The 26,141-nt window shown below is 36.2% G+C and overlaps 2 protein-coding genes across 4 annotated transcripts in view; both read left to right on the forward strand.

Annotated features, from left to right (window-relative positions):
- The window catches only part of LOC307155080 (uncharacterized protein), a 46,668-nt gene extending 38,838 nt beyond the window's left edge, over positions 1-7,830 (forward strand). Inside the window, exons 4-7 of the mRNA XM_079865435.1 lie at positions 5,366-5,586; positions 5,811-5,940; positions 6,169-6,269; positions 6,496-7,830. Of these exons, the coding sequence (XP_079721561.1) occupies positions 5,366-5,586; positions 5,811-5,940; positions 6,169-6,269; positions 6,496-6,628 (585 nt within the window). The 3' untranslated portion in view covers positions 6,629-7,830. The remainder of the gene's footprint in view (positions 1-5,365; positions 5,587-5,810; positions 5,941-6,168; positions 6,270-6,495) is intronic.
- Positions 7,646-25,527, forward strand: ccdc149a (coiled-coil domain containing 149a). Of its 3 annotated transcripts, none has more exons than XM_079865439.1 (12): positions 7,646-8,169; positions 9,213-9,374; positions 9,477-9,515; positions 9,614-9,721; positions 11,245-11,361; positions 11,532-11,704; positions 14,910-14,982; positions 15,114-15,198; positions 15,335-15,479; positions 16,096-16,172; positions 22,359-22,460; positions 23,589-25,527. In XM_079865439.1, exons 1-12 carry the CDS (start codon positions 8,119-8,121, stop codon positions 24,098-24,100), a joined length of 1,644 nt encoding a protein of 547 aa, XP_079721565.1. In that variant the 5' UTR covers positions 7,646-8,118; the 3' UTR covers positions 24,101-25,527. The 3 variants fall into 3 exon arrangements, with proteins under 3 accessions (XP_079721565.1, XP_079721567.1, XP_079721566.1); XM_079865440.1 differs by having other exon boundaries at positions 7,989-8,169; positions 11,245-11,331; XM_079865441.1 differs by lacking the exon at positions 22,359-22,460 and having other exon boundaries at positions 23,589-25,521.
- Positions 25,528-26,141: the final 614 nt, after the last annotated feature.

The raw sequence follows: 26,141 nt of genomic DNA on the forward strand, positions 1-26,141 counted from the left end.
ATGCACTTTTATGATGGATAGATGCACTTATGATGGATAGATGCACTTTTATGATGGATAGATGCACATCTATGATGGACAGATGTACTTTTATGATGGACAGATGCACTTTTATAATGGATAGATGCACTGTTATGATGGATAGATGCCCTTTTTTGATGGATAGATGCTCTTTTATAATAGATAGATGCACTTTTATGATGGATAGATGCCCTTTTTTGACGGATAGATGCTCTTTTATAATGGATAGATGCACTTTTATGATGGACAGATGCTCTTTTATAATGGATAGATACACTTATGATGGATAGATGCACTTTTATAATGGATAGATGCACTTTTATAATGATACATGCACTTTTATAATGGATAGATGGACTTTTATAATGATAGATGCACTTTTATAATGGATAGATGGACTTTTATAATGGATAGATGCACTTTTATAATGGATAGATGGACTTTTATAATGGATAGATGGACTTTTATAATGGACAGATGGACTTTTATAATGGATAGATGCACTGTTATGATGGATAGATGCCCTTTTTTGATGGATAGATGCTCTTTTATAATAGATAGATGCACTTTTATGATGGATAGATGCCCTTTTTTGACGGATAGATGCTCTTTTATAATGGATAGATGCACTTTTATGATGGACAGATGCTCTTTTATAATGGATAGATACACTTATGATGGATAGATGCACTTTTATAATGGATAGATGCACTTTTATAATGGATACATGCACTTTTATAATGGATAGATGGACTTTTATAATGATAGATGCACTTTTATAATGGATAGATGGACTTTTATAATGGATAGATGCACTTTTATAATGGATAGATGGACTTTTATAATGGATAGATGGACTTTTATAATGGACAGATGGACTTTTCTAATGGATAGATGCACTTTTATGATGGACAGATGCACTTTTATGATGGACAGATGCTCTTTTATAATGGACAGATGCACTTTTATAATGGACAGATGGACTTTTATAATGGACAGATGCACTTTTATAATGGATAGATGCACTTTTATAATGGATACATGCACTTTTATAATGGATAGATGGACTTTTATAATGGATAGATGGACTTTTATAATGGATAGATGCACTTTTATAATGGATAGATGGACTTTTATAATGGATAGATGCACTTTTATAATGGATAGATGGACTTTTATAATGGATAGATGGACTTTTATAATGGACAGATGCACTTTTATAATGGATAGATGCACTTTTATGATGGACAGATGCACTTTTATGATGGACAGATGCTCTTTTATAATGGATAGATGCACTTTTATAATGGATAGATGCACTTTTATAATGGACAGATGCACTTTTATAATGGATAGATGCACTTTTATAATGGATACATGCACTTTTATAATGAATAGATGGACTTTTATAATGGATAGATGCACTTTTATAATGGATAGATGCACTTTTATAATGGATAGATGGACTTTTATAATGGATAGATGCACTTATGGATAGATGGACTTTTATAATGGACAGATGCTCTTTTATAATGGATAGATGCACTTTTATGATGGATAGATGCCCTTTTTTGATGGATAGATGCTCTTTTATAATGGATAGATGCACTTTTATAATGGATACATGCCCTTTTATAATGGATAGATGGACTTTTATAATGGATAGATGCACTTTTATAATGATAGATGGACTTTTATAATGGATAGATGGACTTTTATAATGGACAGATGCACTTTTATAATGGATAGATCCACTTTTATGATGGACAGATGCACTTTTATGATGGACAGATGCTCTTTTATAATGGAGAGATGCACTTTTATAATGGATAGATGGACTTTTATAATGGACAGATGCACTTTTATAATGGATAGATGCACTTTTATAATGGATACATGCACTTTTATAATGAATAGATGGACTTTTATAATGGATAGATGCACTTTTATGATGGACAGATGCCCTTTTATGATGGATAGATGTACTTTTATGATGGATAGATGTACTTTTTTGATGGATAGATGCTCTTTTATAATGGATAGATGGACTTTTATAATGGACAGATGCACTTTTATAATGGATAGATGCACTTTTATGATGGATAGATGCCCTTTTTTGATGGGTATGCTCTTTTATGATGGATAGATGCACTTTTATGATGGACAGATGCTCTTTTATAATGGATAGATGCTCTTTTATGATGGATAGATGCACTTTTATGATTGATAGATGCTCTTTTATAATGGATAGATGCACTTTTATAATGGATAGATGCACTTTAATAGTGGATAGATGCACTTTTATAATGGATAATGGATAGATGCACTTTTATAATGGATAGACAATAATAGATTTTTACAGCGATTGATTCCTGCCGGTTCCATAATGAGACTGGCGTGGCCAGAGACATTTTGGGCACTGCGGCATATTAAATATATTATAAATAGTTTTTCCGCGTTAGAAATACAATGTGTGGCGAGAGGGCGTGACAAAAGACCGAAATGAGTGACTGTCACGTGACACTTGAGAGCCCTAACTGCACTGTAGCAGTTACTGTTACACTGTTTAACCTGCAAGCTAGCTAGCCTGCTAGATAGCTAGCCTGCTAAAAACACCAAGCTTACATTAGCTACTTCTACTATTCCCCACCAATTCACAAGCACAAGAGAAAAAGTATTTTGTACTTACATTTAATACCCCTGGAACTCAATGGAAGTTGTTTGAAGATGACATAGTTGGTAGTGTTGTTATAACCAGTCAACTGAACCAACAATCTTTTCACAAAACTGACAAAACCTCGTCAAACTGTCAAAATCCATCAACATTCCGTGCACGAGCTACTTTCTGACATCATATCTGAATATCAAAATACATGATAGAAACATTTTGTTAAACCATTTACAAGTGTTATGTTTACAACACCATTGACTACACTATTGAAACAATTACTTTTTATTACAACTGTACATGAATAAATAGGCCATTTGGCCCTGGACTAATAGGGTATTCTATTTGTCCATTCTATTGGCTCTATTCTATTTTGAAGACTTGTGCTGGCTGCACAAGTCTAATTTAAGGCTCTCACAAATAAATAGTATGGGTATATTATACATTTTCTGAGTCATCAGAGTGCCTTGAGTATTGAAGTTGTTGAGTTTTGTGTCCATGTTGTTCTTTCATGCCACAGGGATAAAAGAAAGCATACAGTTTAGGCGGAAATTGTGAAAAAATGTGTGTTATTTCTGGTTTAAAGAAGTCTTGTGACCTCTGTGTTTGTCAGACAGATTCAGTACTGGGCTTAAATGAAAGCCTAAAAGGTCCCCTTTCCAACGATACCAAGCACCATATTATAGAATATTGATAATATCCCTAGCATGAGCCTAAACCAGATATACACCAGATTTCAAAAACGGAATTTATTTTAGGGGGTTAGTAACTTCATGAGCTCAAAAAAGTGATTTCGCTACCACCCCTGCACTGCTATCGTGATTTTTCTAATACTAGGGGTGTATACCTTGCCAAAAAACAATGATAGCATTTGCCCCCCCGTTGATACCGATGGACCCCCCTGGCTCATGGACTAGATAGCATCTTGCAGTTGATGGAGATTTGTGGGATGCACATCCAGGGCACGAAGCTCCCGTTCCACCACATCCCAAAGATGCTCTATTGGGTTGAGATCTGGTGACTGTGGGGGCCATTTTAGTACAGTGAACTCATTGTCATGTTCAAGAAACCAATTTGAAATTATTCGAGCTTTGTGACATGGTGCATTATCCTGCTGGAAGTAGCCATCAGAGGATGGGTACATGGTGGTCATAAAGGGATGGACATGGTCAGAAACAATGCTCAGGTAGGCCGTGGCATTTAAACAATGCCCAATTGGCACTAAGGGGCCTAAAGTGTACCAAGAAAACATCCCCCACACCATTACACCACCACCCCCAGCCTGCACAGTGGTAACAAGGCATGATGGATCCATGTTCTCATTCTGTTTACACCAAATTCTGACTCTACCATCTGAATGTCTCAACAGAAATCGAGACTCATCAGACCAGGCAACATTTTTCCAGTCTTCAACTGTCCAATTTTGGTGAGCTCGTGCAAATTGTAGCCTCTTTTTCCTATTTGTAATGGAGATGAGTGGTACCCGGTAGGGTCTTCTGCTGTTGTAGCCCATCCGCCTCAAGGTTGTGCGTGTTGTGGCTTCACAAATGCTTTGCTGCATACCTCGGTTGTAACGAGTGGTTATTTCAGTCAAAGTTGCTCTTCTATCAGCTTGAATCAGTCAGCCCATTCTCCTCTGACCTCTAGCATCAACAAGGCATCTTCGCCCACAGGACTGCCGCATACTGGATGTTTTTCCCTTTTCACACCATTCTTTGTAAACCCTAGAAATGGTTGTGCGTGAAAATCCCAGTAACTGAGCAGATTGTGAAATACTCAGACCGGCCCGTCTGGCACCAACAACCATGCCACGCTCAAAATTGCTTAAATCACCTTTCTTTCCCATTCTGACATTCAGTTTGGAGTTCAGGAGATTGTCTTGACCAGGACCACACCCCTAAATGCATTGAAGCAACTGCCATGTGATTGGTTGATTAGATAATTGCATTAATGAGAAATTGAACAGGTGTTCCTAATAATCCTTTAGGTGAGTGTATGTGTGTTTTTTTTTATTTCTTTTTTATAAAAATTACATTGCATAACCCATAGAGATCTCACTGTCAGATAGTTTGGGAATATTCACACATTCGTATACACATAAAACATGATATCAGAATTTTAAAATCAAACATTTTAAAAGAGAACAATACATCATGGTTGTTTAAACCAATGAACATTAAGCTGTGTCGTCAGTAAGTCGTTTCCCATCATGCTTTTGATCAGCGCAGTCGGTGGAGAGCAACTGCACGCGACTGCAGAATCCGACAGGTGCGCCTTGCAGTCGCGAGAGTTTTTTGACATATACGTCAGCATGACATCAGAGCAAGGCGGACCGCACTCGGACACATTTCTAACCGGCATGCTTCTCGCGCTGATCACCGGTGATCGATTCTGAGCAGATTTGGCTCATCTCAAACAAGCCTAAAGTTTGGTTGACGAATCAGTGGAAAAGGGTGCTTCATTCATGCCTATACTTTGAAATGGAATATTCAAGCTGTTTATCCATTTTCTACCCCTGAATATAAAAACATTCTTGTTTTTTCGTTATTTTTAAAAAACAAAAAAGGCACCATTTTTTCATTTTTCTGACATTAATATTAAATAAAATTAATGAATGCGATGTACACAGTGGACATCGTTATGGACTCGTTATGTTTTGTCATCACCTTTTTGAAGGTTGCTGGGATGTTAGTGTACTACATTCTCTCTGGAGGACAACATCCATTTGGTGAAGATGTGGACTGTGAGTACAACATTTCAAGAGGAAGATACTCACTGGAACATCTGGATGATGATGTAGCGAAGGATCTCGTCGAGTGGATGATCAATGAAACTCCAGATGAGAGACCAACCGTGGAGCAAACCCTTGCACACCCCTTCTTCTGGACTGATGAAAGGTAGAATATGATTTTGATGACATTTTACAGGTGAAATACAGTATGAAACTTGAATGAATATGTCCAGTGTTCATGAAACATTAATCCAAATATATTCCTCTTAAGCCTAAATATGTTTTCAATCACAATTTATTAGAGACACAATAGAGATGGCATAGCTGTCATAATATACAGTAGCTGTAGATGATAAAGCTTATTGTACAATGTTTCTGAAATCATCCCAGGAGAGTGCGGTATCTGAAAATTTTGGGAAATGAGAAAGAGGCTGAAAATTGTCGTAATGCAGATACGGAGCTCCTTACTGCCATTGCAAAATACACAGAGGGGAAAAGCTTTTCTGAATGGAAAACTAAAGTAAGTATAACCGCAATGCAGTCCATATAACTTATGAATATTAATTAAGATGTTTTGTCCTGCAGTTTATATTCTTGTTTAAGTGGTGCTTCATCAGACACATGGGAGCAACCTGAAGTGAAAAACAATCAGGAAAACCTGCTAATGGCTTATTTATACTTTAACTTAATACATTGCAGCTTTATTTTTTTATTTTATTTTTAATGTGTCAAAATATTGTTTTCTCAGTTGCCATCTGAGCTCGTCCAGAAACTGGATGGTAAGAAGAAAGCCTATCCTGAGAACACACTGGGCCTGCTGCGTTTTATACGCAACCTACACACGCATTAGTAAGTTACAGAAACAATTAACGACAGACTGTTAAATTATACATATAAAAAATGAACAACCCGAGCTGGTAATGTGTTTACAATGCAAGGTGGAGGACAAATAAAGTAACACCTGATCAATAATGATCAACAGCCAGAAGGGAAGAAGTGATTTGTAAGTAATTATATTTTAAATAAGACTTTCTTGCACAATAATTGTGTTGTTTGTGTGACGTTCTCTCCACAGTAAAGCAGATGCTGTGAAAATCAACCTGATGACTGAATTCCCTGATCTTTTTGGGAGTGTGTACCTGTTTGCCAAGGAGAGAGGATGGAATGCCAGAGAAAGTGTCATGATGGACATCAACTCGGCATCATGATTGTAAATCTGAGATAAAATGTTATTCAGCAGTCACCAATAATTTCAACATAGTGACTGAGCACAAATTGTACACTTGACACTGAGAAAAGCTTGAGGTATTCTCTTTGTTAAAAAAGTATTTTGTTACATAAATCTATAAAATATACAAGTTTGAAATAAATATTTTGTAATTGCATGCAATTGACCTAATGGATCATGAAACCTTCTCAGTGCTACGAAACATGATGTTGTGATGTTTGTTGCTCTTTAGTGTTTTGGGAAGGGGGAATTTTTTTATTTTCAAACTAAATAAACATGGCCTTAACCTTTGATTGACAGAAAAAACAGTGTCATATATTAATTTATCACCTTTTGATAACCCTTTGGACAGATTTAACAGGAAGTAAACAGTTTTAAGCCAGCTTGGTTACATAATGTATATGACAATTGCATATTACTGTAAAACTCCCCATCAAAAAAACATCTGATGTATCATGCAGGATTTTATTGAATTAACTTGTAGCCTAATTCAAATTATTATTGAAAAAGTTAAAAGAAAATAATGTCGTCTTTTAAAATATTAATAGTTAAATACATAATAAAAAATATTCTAAAACAGTAATTTAAAAAAATTGTTGGGTGGACAGTTTGAAGGAACTAATGAAACCTTTTTAATAGTTTGCCGACTTTGAGTGCATTCAACCATATGTGTTTGTCTTTTGTTTTGTTTTTTAAATAAAAATTACATTGCATAACCCATAGAGATCACACTGTCAGATAGCCTAGTTTGGGAATATTCACACATAACGTATACACATAAAACATGATATCAGAGTTTTAAAATCAAACATTTTAAAAGAGAACAATACATCACGATTGTTTAAACCAATGAGCATTAAGCTGTGTCGTCAGTAAGTCGTTTCCCATCATGCTTTTGATCAGCGCAGTCAGTGGAGAGCAACTGCGCTCGACTGCAGAATTCGACACGTCTGCCTTGCGGTCGCGAGAGTTTTTTGACATACGTCAGCATGACATCAGAGCAAGGCGGACCACACTCGGACACATTTCTAACCGGCATGCTTCTCGCGCTGATCACCGGTGATCAATTCTGCCAGAGAATGTCTGCGCAGATTTAGCTCATCTCAAACAAGCCTATTGTGTGTCTTAATACGTTTCCCATGTTTGCCATCTACTGGTTGGACATGTACAATGCCTCTCTACAATAAAAAAAAAAAAAAAAAAAAAAAAGAGAAAGAGAAACTACACTTTTCTTGCACATTGTTTGATAAATTCGCTACTAGATATTCACAGTTACTCGCCACGCCCTCACTAATATTCTGAATATCGCTGTTGGATCAGTGTTTCACAAACCCGGATCTTGTGCACCAGCTGACCCAGAGTAAACAGTGGCTGAGAGGAAGGGTGAAGTTCTGCCTCTACAGAAAGCTCGCGCAAATACTAGCTTTAGATTTGAATAACATCAAATATTATCGCCAAACACTGGAAGAAATGAACTCGTCCAAAAGAAGTGAAAGTGACTGGCAAGGTTTAGTGAGCGAGGTGAGTGATGCGTTACTAAAACACGGTGGTGGTGATGATGATGATAGCTGTTTCCATATGGTGCTGCATCGCTGCCAAAACCACCTGAACTCAAGCTTAATACAAAATCGATTTAAATTGTTAAAAACTGTATGAATTTTATGTTGCCTATGTTTAAGAGTGCTCTACCTAATCTAAAATCTAGAAACTATGTCAAATGTGTTCTGTTTTAAATATTTTTTTAAAAAGTACCTCCTATATTCAGGTTTTCTAAGACCATAGGGAACCCCCGGTTTTCTAGTTTAGATGAAATGTGTTTTTTATGCCACAAAATTTTTGATCTCACTAAAAGTTAGTTAGTTATGTTAGTTAGTTTTATGGCACTTTATAAATGAATGCTTTATAAATAAACACAATTTTTTTAATTTAACTTTTAACTGCCTGCCCTATTGATGCATGATAATTAAATATTTAAAGCCTCATTATAATGCTTGAACTCTCTTATGCTTACCAAGGCTGTATTTATTTGATCAAAGATACAGTAAACACAGTCATATTGTGAAATATTATTACAATTTGAATGAACTGTTTTCTATTTGAATATATTTTAAAAATGTAATTTATACCTGTGATGGCAAAGCTGAATTTTCAGCATCATTACTCCAGTCTTTAGTGTCACATGATCCTTCAGAAATCATTCTAAAATGATGATTTGCTGCTCAAGAAACATTTCTTATTATTATCAATGTTGAAAACAGTTGTGCTGCTTTATATGTTTGTGGAAACCATGATTCTGATGTGACACTGAAGACTGGAGTAATGGCTGCTGAAAATTTCGCTTTGCCATTACAGGATTTTAACACATTAATTTTAACAATATATTCAAATAGAAAACAGTTATTTTGAATTGTAATAATATTTCACAATATGACTGTTTTTACAGTATTTGTGATCAAATAAATGATGAAAAATGAACGGTGAGCATAAGAGACTTCTTTCAAAAACATTATTTCAAACTTTTGACCAGTACTGCTTAGGTCCACACTGGTTTCTTGTTTCTGCAGTTCTTGATATGCAAACGTAAACTGGAGAGCAAGAAGGACGGCCTTCTCATTCTGTCCAAAGAGCTGGACACCTGTCAGCAGGAGAGAGACCAGTACAAACTGATGGCCAACCAGCTGCGAGAGACACATCAGGGCTTGAAGAAGAAATACAGAGAACTAATTGTGTGTCATCTAACCGATTACTATTCATTATTATTTATATTTAAAAGTGATGATCATTTCTTGGCTTCTTAGTTCATCCGTATGCTTTATAATGTATTTCAGGATGGTGAATCTTCACTCCCCCCAGAAAAACGAAATCAGGTCAGCTGATTTATACTTTGTGTTATTTCATTTTTCAATTTCTTGCAGGTCATAACTTTCTTTTTCTCAATGCTTTTCTGTCTTTCCCTTTCTCTCAGGTGAATTTGGCTCAATTGTTGATGGATTCGAGGGAGAGAAATAAGCAGCTAATTGAAGAGGTGAAGGAACTGACTCAGAGACTCAGTGAGACCCAGGGAGACAATAAGGTACCCATTAAACTATTCAAATTAGCTATGTTTGCATCCAAACTTTTCAAAAAATTAAAATATCATCTATATCATTTGTGAATAAAGCACAGTTTCCATCCCATGTGTTCAAGAGATCTTCTCTTCCTGGGAAACTGGCGTCAAGTACCATTAGTAAAATAATAAGACGTCTGCAACCGGAAAAGCCTGTGACTTTTTTCCTTCATTGAAATGTTTTGTGCCTCAAAAGCGCACAGATGAAACGCAGTATCAAACACTGTCATGGTATCTTGCGTTCAGAGGCGGATGCCTGATGTTTGGGAACGCAATCGTGTGAGATAGTTCTGGGAGGTCATTATACCAAATCATTTTAATTACAGACATGCTCAGGCATTTCAGAATGACTAAAACAACATTTGAGATGCTGTGTGACGTGATTGGTCTGCTGGTTAGTTCAGTTATCCAATCACATCCTCTGTTGAGGTAAAGTCACGTGAGTTTTTTTGTTGCACATTCAAGACTTTGTCCATCAAATGTGTTTCCATTGTAGTTTATGAATTTTTTTTATGAAGAATAAAAAAATTATCCACCTCAATTGGACGCATATCTGTATGTTTATGCGCATTTTAAGATTTTGGGCCCTATCTTACACCCGGCACAAATGCAGCACCAAGCGCGACTCAAGTGTTTTTTGCTAGTTTCAGCCTGACACAGTTATCATTTTCATGTCCTGCGCCACATTGTTTAAATAGCAAATGCATTTGCGCCCATCTGTGCGCCCATGGGTGTGCTGGTCTGAAAACGAGGTGTGTTCAGGCGCATTTTTGGCATGTTGCTATTTTGAGGCAACAGAAATAGACTGCGCCATTGACCAACTGAATCCAAAGTCAATGGCGCAATATATTTTTTTGTTAATTAAAGAGCACGTTAGTAATGTGCGCCTATAGGCGGGTCCACAACGCGCTCTTCTTATTAAACACACAGGGACACACGTTCAGCAGCACACAAACATGCCAAATATTTAAAATAAAAGGATTACAATGTAAAAGATTATTATTGTGTACATAAAGATATGGTGGAATCTGGCTTGTCCGGTAGATGGTCTGCTTGCGCGCTGTAACCTCGCGCACCAGCAGTTCCATTTACGCTCTGGAGACACGTTCGGTCTTTCCACTATCAAATTCCGTCATGTAAATAGTGCATTTTAATGCATCCTTGCTGGATAAAAGTATTATTTTCTTTAATTTCTTTCCAAAAAAATCTTACTGACCCCAAACTTTTCAACGGTAGTGCATAATGTTACAAAAGCTTTCTATTTCAGATAAATGCTGTTCTTTTGAACTTTTTATTTATCAAAGAATCCTGAAAAAAAATTGTACACAACTGTTTTTAATATTGATAATATTAATAAAGGTTTCTATTTGCAGCCTTGGTGAGCGGAAGAGACTTCTTTTAAAAACATAAAAAAGCTGACGATCTAAAACCTTTGAACGGTAGTGTATATGTGTTCTTGTCTTATCCCTGTTGTGATCTTCTCTTCATAGCTGTTAAGAATGACCATCACAAAACAGAGGCTTGGAGATGATGAAGTCGGGTTCAGACATTTCCCTGTTCATGAGCGTGAGGATCTGGTCAGGCAACTGGAGAAAGCAGCACTACATGTGCGTCTTTAAGTTTTATATGATTCTCATCCTTATTTATTGCACTTCTCTAGTTCTAGTGAATGAGAAAAACATATTTTTCTAGTTCTTTCTTGTGTTCTAATCATATATTTTCACAGTAAATCAAATATGGCGCTTTGTGTGAATATCTACTTGTACTGTTTTTTAAGAGAGAAGAACTTGAACACAGTCTGAAGATGGTGAGCGACGAACTGCAGGATATAAAGGCAGAAAGGACCGTGTTCAAGGAGAAAGCTGAACGTCTCAACCTCGAGCTGAACCACATCCTGGGAGGCCAGGAGAAGCGCATCATCGACGTGGACGCCCTCTGCATGGAGAACAAGTTAGGGAGTGTTATTGTAGCTTGTCATATCTTCATTATGTTTAATAATTCAGTGGTTCTCAATAATATGGCCCACCCATGTAGGGTAGGTTTCTAGGTTTCATCTGCTGTAATGAGTTTTTTTCAAAAAATATTTGTTTTATTTACAGAAACTATGTGTGCCATAGATTAAAATAAGTAACTAAAATAATTATAATTAAAATAAGTTACAGATTTCCCAAAAATGAAAGAGCTGGATTAGACTTTTCTAGATGTTTGGAATTTACTGGAAAAATAAATAAATAAATAACACATTTCTTAACAAATTAATTTGACTTCTTGATGTTTATAAATTACTATATAAAGGATTAAAATAAATAAATAAATAAAAATGTACTTACAATTTTTACCATCTTTTTTTAACCAATGAATTTGACCTTTCTAGATGTTGGAATTTCCTGGATAAATATTTTTTTTTAATAATTTTAACCTCTCTTTTTAACCAATGAATTTGACATCTTTTCTAGATGTTTATAATGCACTGGATAAAGAATATTTAAAAATATTTTTTAACCAATAAATTGAGCTTTTCTAGATGCATGTAATTTACTGGATAAGGATTTTTAAAAAATAGTTTTACTCACAAAAATAAACACTAAAAAAAGCGTATGACATTTTAAGATTTTATACATTTACATGACATCTAAAAATCACATTTTTAAAATTAGACTTCCTCGTATATCCAGGTTTTCAGAGTCCATGAGAATCCTGGAGAGAGTAAATAAAAACTAGAGAGAAAGAAAAACTACAACAGATATTGAGGGCATGAATTAAAATTAGAATTAGCTTGATTTTGAGTTGTTTTAGCTTTTTTTATATATATAATTTGAAGTCCTCTTGAGGCCTACAGTTTTCTGAGGCTCTCTTGTGAAGAATCATATTAAAGTGTTTAAACTGGTTTTTGAATCATTGTAGGCGGTTTGCTGCTGGTTTAAGGTGGACTGCCAGCTCTAACTAGCCCCACCAGCAGCTGATTGATTATTTAGACCAGTCATGGCTAGCTAGTCACCAGAAAGGACCAGTTGGAATCCATTTAAAAAGTATCTGAAGCTGGTTTTATTTAGACATTTAGCAAGGTTTTAGCCATTAAAGGGGTCATGAACTGGATTGTTTTATTATTTTATAATGTTTCCTGGGGTGCCCTTATAATGTTAGTATGATTTTTACATCAAAAAATGTCATAATTTATAAATAAAAGCCATTTTTCCAAGCCTGATTTCAGGCTCAGATTTGAACGCTCAGTTTTAAGGGGCGTGTCTGCTGTGAGACTGCAGTGCAAATGCCCACTGCTGTGATTGGCTGACATGCTTGCATATGAAATAGCTAGTATTACATGAACTCTCTCGAAAACTTTTACTACGTTTTTACTATTACAGCTATCGAGATAACAAATCGTGAAAAGTATCGTTTAAAGCATTATATTTAAATCTATTCCATCACATGAAAGGTTACAGCATGATGAGCACTGAGCAGATGACAGACAGTCTGTTGATCGCGTGAATAAAGATCTTATCATTGCAACGCAATTTTTGCACTCTCACAAATGCCTACTCCAAATCACAATGTAAACACGATGTGAATACACAGTAAGAGCTTCGTTGTGTAGTGTAACAGTGTCATTATTTCATCACGAGTTTGGTAAGTGTCCAGAAAAGCTCTTGCGGCGTGCGCTGTGCTGTTTGATTGACAGCTTGGGCGATTGGAAAGGGATCGTTCTTTGATCGCTTTCTGTATATAATTTAATAACAGTTTAAAAAGGATTATTTTCATAATACTACGAGAAATTATGTGAAGTTGATCGTTTAGTCACTGATGCATAAACAGTATTGAACGATTTTAAGAGAATCTGAACTTGAATAATTACACAGAAATCACTGATCGCAGATCAGGCATTAGAATACACATGGTTACTTACATGTTGCTGGCAGATCCGTGTCGGGAAATTGTGATTGACTGATTTAATAAAGTTTAACCATGCTGGAATCCGAAGGAAGCTTATGACTGTCTTCTTCCACAAACAGGCACTGCACAATATTTAGTCAACAGCATGTTTATTGCTTGTAGTAGCTCGATCCGGTAGCAATTATCATGTCGTCCTATGTTATTTAGCATGTTTGGGCGAATCGGTGGGCGGGGCTAAACAGGCCGTGTTGAAGTAGGCGTTGATCTTCTTTTGTGGAGGCGGTGTTTTATCCTCTTTGACGTCATAGTTCCCCACTTTGAAAAACGAGTCGTTTGCTGAGCCTGATGTCTATAAAAGCTTTTATTGGACTAACAAGGTAGTTTTCAGTTCTGAAACTTACAGGATATTATTATAGTATGATGATCTCTTATATGTCAAAAGCTCAAGGAAATTTTGATTTCTCAGTTCATCACCCCTTTAAAGGGGTGGTATAATCCCCTTTTCGCAAGATGTAAAATAAATCTCTGATGTCCCCAGAGTGTGTATGTGAAGTTTTAGCTCAAAATATAGCATGTTAAAGTTGTCACTTTTTGAGGGTGAGCAAAAACTTGCGGTTTTTGTGTGTGTCCCTTTAAATGCAAATGAGCTGATGCTCCCAGCACAGAGGGCGGAGCTTCAACAGCTTGTGTCCTTTTACCTCACCAAGACATGCACTGGAAATTTCAAAAACTTTTAGCCTTTTTATGTTCAAACCGGAGTCAGACAATGATGGAGAGACTCGAACATGTAGAAAGCAACAGGACGTTTCTGAATGGTTAGTTGATGAATTTATGTAGCTTATGTGTAGATATCTTCTAGTCATTGATTAGCATATTCTGTCTTGATAATCTATAAATCGTGTTCTGGGGGCGGGGTTTATGTAAATTTTAGGGTTGGTGATGTCACTAACCCGGGAGGAATGTCATGTAGTCTCTACCAGCCTTTTGTTGTAGTCCTTAAAAAGCGATTTCTTTTAAAGCAAATATCTCCCTTTGCTTTGAATTTTGAGCATTGTAACTTTGGAGATGTTTATGCTTAAACAGCAACATTACTCACTAGCTAAAGTTAAAAAAGTGAAATCATAATCAACCACCCCTTTAAAACTAAAAATCAGGAGATTTAGACTGAATGTGTTTTGTAAGTTGTGGTTTGCATGCTTGTGGTCTTTTTTCAGTTTAGATGAGATGTGTTTTTCCATGCAACAAAGCTTTTGTCATATTGCAGATACTTGCATGATAGATTAAAACAAGTTCAAGAGGAGGTCAGCCTGTTGAAGAGTAACATACAGAAATATAAGGTAAGGCTGAGAAGTCTTTTACACGGCTTTAATATTTTATTGTTTCATTTTTATTATTATAAAATTATATAGTTAATATTGTAATATTTCTCTGTATTTGCAATATTGCTGTCTTCCTGAATATCTTGTAGACTGCTCTGGATCGAAGAAGAAATCCTGAAATCTCCTGCAAGTCTAACAGCAGCGCTCTTACTGGAGTCCTCTCTCCTAAACAAGGTGCTTGAGTCATGTGATTGCTTTTTTCTTGGAAGGCTTAGAAGCAAAGAAATGTTGCTATACAGCATATCAAATGACTGCATACACTTGTGTATGTTTATTCACTCAAATACGCCTCTATTCCTGCTGTTTGCAGTGCAAGGGTTGCTGTCAGAGGAGAATGGTTGCAGTTTACCAGCCACACCTCAGTCTATCTCAGACCTGAAGTCTTTAGCGACAGCCTTACTGGAGACCATTCATGAGAAGAACATAATCATTCAACACCAAAGACAGACCAACAGGTTTGTGTGTAACTATATTTGCACTAACAGTTCAGAAATAGCCTGTACACTGAAAAAAGTTTGGTGTAGAAATAATTTTCTCAAGTAAATTTCACAATTTCAGACGGCAAGTAACACGTTGAATTAAACATGATATTTTGAAGTAGAAAGACTGAAATAAATTTTCTTGTAAAATGTTCTCCAATAATCTTTATTTACAACTTACATTTTTTTTTTTTTTTAAATCAACATTTAAAGGGATAGTTCACCCAAAAATGAAAATGCTGTCATCATTTACTCACCCTCAAGTTGTTCCAAACCTGTATGAATTTCTTTGTTCTGCTGAACACAAAAGAAGATATTTTGAAGAATGTCGTTAACCAATCAGTTGATGGACCCCATTGACTTCTATTGTATGGAAAAATAACCCATATTCTTCGATATATATTCTTTTGTGTTCAACAGAAGAAAGAAATTCTAACAACTTGAGGGTGAGTAAATGATGACAGGATTTTAATTTTTGGGTGAACTATCCCTTTAAATATCTTACCTGCAGGCTTCATACACAAAATGTTGAAAGAAAGATGTCTCATATTATACATAAATCTGTATTGGGTGAATTTATTGTGCATTATAGAATTCTGGGAAACCGAGTTGCTGATTTGGAGATGAAGTTGAAGACTCTGGAAATTTCGGGACTTTGGAGTCTCCCAGGTAAGAGTTTCTTGCATGTTTATCATGTTTTTGTGCTTTCCATTTTCCATTTGTTGGTATTGTTCTATTGTTACTAGAATTATTTGTCCGTATACCCTCACATTATCGGATATCTAATTATCTAATATCTTTGTGTTTGTAGGATAGAATTGTTGCTTTGAATGCAATAATGATATTCTAGTCTCTAGATGGGACTCAACAAGATGTTTGATTTGAGGTGTCATTCTTCTCTGTAGCACAAAAAGTTACGGTTTAGACCAAACCTATAACCTTTCTAAGATCAAATTAAAAGTTTTACTTTAAAATGCATTTTTAAATCTTTGTTTTGAGAGTGTTTTGTCATGCTTTAAAGAAGTACATTTATTTTGATGCGGTGACTTACATACTAAAGCACATGTAAAGTGCTTGATTATAATTTGAACTGTAGTGTGTTATTCAATATTGCATTTAAAGTTAATATATATTTAAATGCACTAAATTGCAACTTAATTACAAATGTGTAATTAATTACAAATACATGACACAAGATTCTATAGAAATGACATTAAAGTATATTATATCCTGCCCTAGTTTCTTCCATTTTATTGTTCACCAGGCAAAACTTGCAAGTCTGGTCACTTAGAAAAGTAATGGGTACAATTCTTACAGTTAGACATTGGTTCAAATCCCAAACCCTAAGTATGAGCAATAGTTGAAGTGATGCTTGACTTGGCAAGCACCACTAATGAAACGATTTTAGTTTAGTTTCAAGGACCTCATTTAATTTTATATGGCATATGGGCCATTTAATAAGTGTCTACATTGGCCTACTTTTGTAAAATGGCAGTACAAGAGAAGTACTTGCAGTCGCCGTCCACAAGAGGGTAGTAAAGCACTGTCACTGAAGCACAGATCACACGCTCACATGTCATAAGACTGTCATTCTGCCCATAAAACTGACAGGCATCCATTACTGAAACTGATTGCCCACATTACAAACACATTTGGGGAATGTGGTATTATTAGGGAACTTTGTGGATGAGAGAGAGGATCACAACTCAGTATTTGAAAGTGATCGAATGGCAGAGTTGGTGGCCTGCAGAACGGGGGAAATCAGTTTAAAGTGCACTTGCAATTTTGATTCCCTCATTAAAGAAGTTTTAACTCTAAAGAAATGAATAGTACTTTTGGTACAAAATGTTTAAAGTCACTCACATGAGATGGAGACTAATAGCAGCCTAATAAAAGCTGATTTGGTGTGTGCCTCCATGCCAATAGGTGTCAGTATAATACATATTGGCCACTTGTGAAAAAAAAGTGCACTTAATTGTATTGAATGTGCATTTGAAGTGTACTTCAGATCTTAAAATGTTTTTTTGTTTGTTTTGTTTTTTTACTATATACTTTCAGATAATATGATAGCAATAAAAAGCCACTTTAGTTTAAGAGACTACAACACACTTAAGTACACTTTTAAAAAGTGCACTTAGTAAATGCCAAGCTAAAAGTTTTACTTTAAAGTACATTTTAAAGCTTTGTTTTAACAATCTTTTGTCGTGCTTTAAAGAAATGCACATATTTTGATGTGTTGACTCACATATTAAACCACATGTAAAGTACTTGATTGTAATTTGAGCTGTAGTGTGTTATTCAATATTACATTTAAAGTTCTAAATTGCAAATTCATCATTACAAATGTGTAATACTAAATTTATCAAAGACATGACTATATTACAATAGAAATGTATTTTAGATTGTTTGATATTTTGAAGTTAGGCCTAGATATAAAGAAAAATCTTAAATAAGTGGGTCAAAAAAGCACTTTACAGTTCAGCTAATTGCATTTTAATTTCATTGCAAATAACATGCATTTAAGTGTCTGAAAACTTTACATTCAGCTATCAAATAAGTATATTCTTTTAAAGTATATTATTTCTGTAATAAGTACTATTTTTAAAAGTATGCTTAAGTGTGCTTAGAAAGAAAATAGAAGAGTTTTTCTTTCAGATCTTGGACATGCCCATCCTTTTTTCTTGTTGTCTGTTTAGTTGACAGGTTGTACTTGTTTCCTCGTTGACTACTGCAGTCCTGTCAGAACAGCTTGTCTGACTTAAACTTGTTTTCCCCTTACGACTCCTCTTACCTGTCATCGCAATGACAAAACAACAAGTGGGAGAGATCATTTCTTGTTTGAAATGTGCCAGAAGTCACCATGAGAGGAAATTAGCAGTCTTCTGCAGCGACTTCTGTGACTTCAAGCCGTACGATGTGACGCAAAGCTCGGTTTGTCCATAAAACTAGATGGTTTTGTTCCCCAGTGTGAGGCAGGGACAAGCAGGGAATGAATGGATGGATGGGCAGCTGCCAGGTGGGGATCGCCTCTCATCCATCCATCCTGTTTTGCACAGCGGGCCATGAAGCAGCCGCAGTGAAGCCCCATGCTGTTCGGCATACAGAATTAGCCCGGCTTTTTAATTAGCTCAGAAGCCGGTCTCCATAACACAACAATGACCTTTTCAAACAAAGGAAGTTGAGCTTAGAGCTGCTTAAGCATCATTTCAGTTCCTCTTAAAAATAAACCCTCTCTTGAGATCTTCGGGTCCAGAGGAACATATGGAGGCGCACGGCTGCTGTCAGCTGTCAATCTAGGATCATTTCTGGAGATTTACATAGTGTGGCCAAAAAGTTTTTGGCCACTCAAACCACTCTTAAAGGGATAGTCAACCCAAAAACGAACATTTTGTCATCATTTACCAGTACTCACCCTCATATTGTTCCATACCTGTATGAAGAGATTTTTGAAAAAATGTCTCTGTTTTGTTTGTACATACAGTAAAATGTTGTTTTGGACGTCATTGACTGGTTAAATACTTTTTTATTATTTGTTATTTTTTTATTGATACCAATTTTGTTATTTTAATGCAATGATGTTTTTAACGCTATAAAGCCTGACATATTAAATTATAGTCAGAAAAATCTTTTATTTTTTTTTTAAATCCAATAGCTCATTGAACTTTTAGACAAAATCTAAAAATAATAGAGTTTGAAGAGGAGAAAACACTTGCATTTTATTCAGATGCTCAAACTGAGCAAAAATTTGGTGCAGTTGCTGATATTTATATGGCTAAAAAGATAAAATTCTGATAGCTTGTAAAGTAAATCAATGAGATGTTTATAACAGTGTAGCAGACTACTTACATAAAATGCATAATTATCAGTAGTAACTCTATACACCCAATAATACGTTTTAGTAAGATGATATTTAAATGTATTGCATTGCTTAGAAACTGCAGAGCTTTCATCATAAAAGCAATGATGATTGAGAGATGAATAAATAAATGTTCCTCACAAGCCTGATGGATCATATTTGATACTCATATTTTAACATGTTTTTTTTTAAACAACAACAAAAAACTAATTAAAGATGTATGGATAATCAGGTAAACCTAAGTTACTTTAGTCCAGTAAGTATTCATCTTGAAATCGTAATAGAAAATGTATTCTATGTTTACTTAATAAACGTCACGATTTCACAGCAAAAAGATTTGTAGAAGATTGTGTGCAACAGGTTTTTCAGCAACCAAATTGATAATAGTTCTTAGAAATGGGCATATTACATTTGATACAGTACGTGCTGTAGTGTTAAATATTACTTTTAAGTAACCAAACACTTTTTGTGGCAACAAGGCTTACAATCCATGTTCATGTTGATCTCTTAAGCTCAGTGCTGCTTTACGCTGCCGTGGTTCCTAGTCACTGCACGACTCTCTTGTTTATTATATTTCATACCACAGTGGCCCTAGAAAGCAGTGTTTAAACTGATCAGACAGTGGAAGCATGGAAGCACTGGTGGCCAGTGTTATGATGGCACCAGCATATAGTGCTCAGTCCCCTGTGGGCAACATATGGCATTAACCTGTGATGCATGCAGCCAGTACTAATGAAGACAGATGAGGGAGCTGTAGTCACTTTCTGTGTGTGAGTGTATGTGGCCAGTCTGAACTTTTCAGTCTCCGTATGTACAGTACCTCTATAAAATGTCACCTTTTGTGTTAGGAGAGCGTTGTGAATTTTTATATATATACAGTGCAATGCATAAGTGAATACACCCATGCTAAAGTTGACTAAAAAGAGGAATAAAAAATCATATTTTGGAAATTGAACATAATGCCTTAATTAAATAAATTAGGAAAAATCCAACCTTTAAGGACACCAATTTTCTTTGTGAATGAATAATGTATCGTAAATAAATAAATGTTCTTCCTTAAAATACATGGTGCATAAGTGAGTACACCCCTATGTTAAATTCCCATAGAGGCAGGCAGATTTTTATTTTTAAAGGCCAGTTACTTCATGGATCCAGGATACTATGCATCCTGATAAAGTTCCCTTGGCCTTTGGAATTAAAATAGCCCCACATCATCACATAGCCTTCACCATACCTAGAGATTGGCATGGGGTACTTTCCATAAGATCATCTCTCAATGCAAATCAAACTAGCTTTTAGGCTAACTGAAATAAAATCATGCCAATCTCTAGGTATGGTGAAGGCTATGTGATGATGTGGGGCTATTTTAATTCCAAAGGCCAAGGGAACTTTATCAGGATGCATAATATCCTAAATTTTTTTTAAAAAAAATACTTAAAAATAAAAATCTGCCTGCCTCTATGGGAATTTAACATAGGGGTGTACTCACTTATGCACCATGTATTTTAAGGAAGAACATTTATTTATTTACGATACATTATTCATTCACAAAGAAAATTGGTGTCCTTAAAGGTTGGATTTTTCCTAATTTTTTAAATTAAGGCATTAAGTTCAATTTCCAAAATATGATTTTTTTATTCCTCTTTTTAGTCAACTTTAGCATGGGTGTATTCACTTATGCATAGCACTGTGTATATATATATATATATATATATATATAATTTTTTTTTTCATATTATAATTTAAGTCATTTTAATGGCTTACTATCCATACATTTTTGTGCTAATTTTATGCCACATTGCATTTTTAAAAAATCTGTTCAGAGCGGTCGTAAGCCACCTACTCTGTAATAAATTTTATAAAGTATTAAATTGACATTATTATTTTTTTTACATTTACAAAATATATTTGTATTTTATTTACAATATGTAATTAAATAAATAAATTATTTTAAATTCAAAGTAAAATTATTGTACACATAATTTGATGTGCCAATTTTTTATAAATATTATTTGATTTGATTTTATGGAAATGCATTACAAATTGTGTGCACTAATAATTATGTAATTTGTTTATCATTTAATTCATTTTAAATAACATTTATTATTATTATTATTATTATTATTATTATTTTACTATTTATTTTTACACTGTATTATTGAAGTTGTTTTTTTATTACTTTAAAGGTGCAGTAAGCGATATCTGAGAAACTCTTGCTAGTTGAGATCAGCCCAAACAAACACACCCCTCCCTTCATTGCTCCGCCCCCAAAATGCACAAACACATAATGCAAGAGTGGATGTCTCTGTATCATAGCTGAAGCTAAAGATGATGAAAAAACGACAAGGAAGAACAACAAAATTAACATACAGTACACGAGAGTATATAAAGGCAAGAGTTCATTGTTTATTGTTGGTCACAAGAAGCACACCAGCTTCAGGCAAACAATGACACTCAAACCTGTCCTGTTACTATAGCTAACATCACAACACCAGCATATCTTGATTCTGTGAAACAGAGCAAAACCAATGTTACTCACGTATGGAGCAGAAACAACGCAACCTCTGCATTCATTTTCAGGCCTTCCCGCTTCTGTCTCTCCAGCGCTGGAAAGCGTTTCTAATATTAACACTGATCTTAAAGTTCTTGCCTGATCATAACCCTTCTTTTTAAAGTGATATTCCTTTTTTCTTTTGTAATGTCTCTCAGCTATCTCTCTTTCTACAGTCCTTCTTCTGATCTCCCTCTAGCTCTCTCTCCTCCCTCATCATGAGTGGACACGCCCCCTACTGCTGATTGGCTAAGAGTGTGCTGTGGTGCTCTGTCCAATCTACTTTCAACAGTGTTTCTCAGAAATCGCTTACTGCTTTTTTAAGTGTGTTGTACATCTGGTTATATAAAAGAGATTCATTCCCTTCATCATCTATTGGTAGTTTGCATTGATAACAGTCCTTTCACACTGTAAATGATGTCAAGCTCCTCTCTGTGGCGTTCAACAGGAGGCAGAGATGCCATCACTCTGAGTGCCACTCCGGTGTGCTCTATTGACCATCCGCATCAGCCAGAAGCACAGAAAACCACTAACCCACGACCTCCTGCAGGTGAGCGTGTGTAATTGTGTGTAACCAAATCTGCCATTTGCTAATCATCCCGCCAAGAGGTTGAAGAGCTGTAATTAGCTAATTCTCTGACCAGCCCACCCCTCTTGTCCCTTTGCTATCACACCTATCCTTCACGCATACTCTCATTGGTCAGGCCAGATGCACGCCCAATCCCTTTCAAATGTCATGGCATTTGGCAAATGCTAGTGAATTCTCGTTCGCTGACATTCACCAACTTTTGGGGTGTGTTTTGCAGTCAGGACTGCCCCATAAATATGGATGCTTCTATGTAAAGTAGTATTTCTCGTTTCTGTTGTCCCACAAATAAGCTGCATGCAGTGTTTAACCTTTTAGCTGAATGCTCTCAAATATGGGTCAGTAATCCAGCAGAATAGGCATCAGTGATGCAGAGGAGAGGCAGAACTAAGCTGTTGCCATCGCTGATAGGCCGTCACACTCCTTTTCCCAGCTGGATGCCTTTGTTGTGTGTATTTTATTTGCTGGTGTGCTATTTGAAACTTACACATGCTTTGTCACTATGTAAGAATTGTGAGCGATTTAAATGTAGCCAAAACACATCTAAATACCAGGTGTAAACAGGGTCTTTGATGCATCCAGTTAGACCACATCAAACAGTTGTGGCGCATTATGTCAAAAAATGCGTCCAGTGCAGATACTTTAAATGGGTTTATTATAAGCGAGATGCTCGTGTTCGCTCTAGACAATGACACATAGCAACATGGCTAAACGTATTCTTAATATGTTGGACCTTATTGAAAGTAGCCTATTCTTACCTGTTGAGACATGCCTTTATGTCCCCGTAAGAACTGTATACGCGAAAAGTTGCTTTATTTTTGTAATTCCGCTAGGTGGCGCTAGTGTCACAGAAACTACATACTTCACCTTTAGCAGACACCACTAACAAAATCTCTAATGTGATCTCTGGATTGTACCGCTGTGGCCCTCACAGTTTTCTCCCGTTGGCCAAGCGCAACTCACCATGCTATGAATTCTTAACTGAGCTTCACTACTGTAGTAAACGACACATTTGCCTCGCAGGGCTCCATTCCATTAGCATGGCACTAACACAATGTCCATTAATCTTCTTTGTCCCCCTGATTGGCTCAGATGACAGGACAGGAAGAGGAGGGCCATCGCCATGGGAGCAGGACACAGCTGGCAATGACAGCTTCCCGAACATGTGGCGCGGCTCCCACCCCTGTCCAGATGGAGGCGGAGAGGAGGTGGACACACCTGTCACCCCTGACAACAGGCAAGAGATCGTCTTGTGTGGGACAGACATTGTGAGGCAGACTAATGGGCAGGTCGGGACTGAGGTGAAGGAGGGTCCTGTTGAAAAAAAGACAGGCGTCTGCACAAAAACGTGTTCCGGTCGGGAAACTGTGAACGAGGGTGAGGTTTTAGGGGAGCTGTGCCTGATAGCGGAGGAGGCTGAAGATGCAGCTTTGGTTCTGGCCCCAGCAACGCAAATATCTTCAATTACTTTTGACCAAACCGCCTGTGAAAATGTCAACTTTCAAGCCTCTGTGGGGATTCAAAGAGCTTACTTTGAAAATATTTTGGAAGGTGCCTCCATAAAGAAAGAGCCGATTGAACCAAGTGACTCTTCTATTCTATAATAGGAGGTGAAACTGAAGGTCTGAAGGGTCTGAAGACGCTTTCCTTAGAAATGTCTAAAATGTGGTGATTTATTGGTAAGATACAAAGAAGCTGAATAAAAATCCATAACACAATCCAGATTACTTATAGTATGCAATGCTGAAGCAAATAAACCCCTCGACTGTTAGTTTTATGTATCATTCAATGCAAAAAAATATTTTTTTACTTAGTAGATTTGTCTTGTTCAAATATTTATTTATTCTTAAAGGGATAGTTCACACAAAAATGAAAATTCTGTCATCATTTACTCTGCCTCAAGTTGTTCCAAATCTGTATGAATTTCTTTCTTCTGCTGAACACAAAAGAAGATATTTTGAAGAATGTCGGTAGCCAAACAGTTGATGGACCCCATTGACTTCCATTGTATGGAAAAATAAAAAATACTATTGAAGTCAATGGTGCCCAACAACGGTTTAGTTACAAATAAACTATCTTTTGTGTTCAGCAGAAGAAAGAAATTCATACTGGTTTGAAACAACTTAAGGGTGAGTAAATGATGACAGAATTTCCATTTTTGGGTGAACTATCCCTTTAAAATCAAGATACATTTAATTGAAGCGAAATTACTTTAGATAATGTGTCAATGTATTGGTCAGATACAAAGCATCTGAATAAAATCCATAACACAATCCAGATTACATACAGTATGCAATTGAAGCCAAATAACCCGATTTTGAATGTTTTGTTGTTTCACTGCAAAAAATGATTTTCTTACTGTGTTTTATCTTATTTAATTCAGAAAACAAAACGTATTCATTTTGACCTCCCTGAAAATACTTAGAAGGATTATGACCTTATGCATGCATAGACTTGTATAAGTTATTGCTTTCTGTCCCTTTGACACACATTCATCCATACTTCTTGAGAAGCGGTCACACACCTCAGAGTGGACTCAGCTGGCAGCTGCTCCTGACTGCAAATACATCAAAAGGCAAAGTTTGAACTGCTTGTTCTGCAGAAGAGAAGCTTTTTCTTATTTAATCTCTCTCAGTATTACACATACACCGGGCACATCGGGCGGCATGATGCCAGGCAGCTGATGCGGCAGGAAGGGCTTTTGGGAAACAGATGGGAGTCAGAACTAATGGAGTTATGAGGCTTACAGTCTCTGCAGGTTTGAGGTTAATCTGGTTACCCATTCACTAGTTCAAGAATAATGAAGCAGGAGGAAAAAACAACAAATTATATATTTCATTAAAAAATGAAAGAGACACTGTTAATTATGGCCCCCTGGTGGTTAAGAATAGAATAGCATCATGTTTTGGACAGAACATTGTTGTATTGTGCTGCTGCTCTGCTCCACTGAGTGGATGAATGTGATTGAGGCACTGGTAAACACATGGATTTATGACATCAGTGGGTGAACAAATAAATCAAGTTTTTTGTTCTTGTTGTTTTAGGTTGTTTGTTTTAAATGATCCATGGTAATAAAAAAACTTTCAGGTCTGAAAACATATTTTCAGCTACTCGCCGGAAGCTATGGACCCTTTCACATATCCGGGTTTCTCAGAAGTGGAAGTCGTCATAGTTGGGTAAACTTCTATAGATCTTATGCTCCAGAGAAACAAGCGCACAGTCACCTTTAGAATTTTGTGTTTGAACTTCCGTTTTTGCGGAAGTATATTGTAGTAAGTCTAAAGACTTAGGTGCATGTATGTTCTTTCGTGTGTTCTGGTTGTGTGGGGCTTTAATGCGCAGGCTGTTCTTCTGAAGAACGATCCTGCGCATGTGTGGGTGGAATCTGGGGAAAAGAGTTACAGAAGTTTGGGGTTCGTTAGACTGTGTGAGGCAAGAGCATTGGCCACTCCGTTCGCTTCCATATTTCTATGGCCTCGCTGTCGATGAGTACAATAAGTAAATCCACTTCACCAGCTAAGGGACCGTTCGGTATTTATGGAAGGGGCCACCGGAGGAAAATAGGGGAGGGTCATGTCTTTTTATTCTTTGTTGAGGGGAGGGTCATCCAACTTTTTTTAGTCTAGGGGGAGGGTCACCCAACTT

This window comes from Squalius cephalus (assembly GCF_949319135.1).
Source record: "Squalius cephalus genome assembly, chromosome: 3".
Classification (NCBI taxonomy): domain Eukaryota; kingdom Metazoa; phylum Chordata; class Actinopteri; order Cypriniformes; family Leuciscidae; genus Squalius; species Squalius cephalus.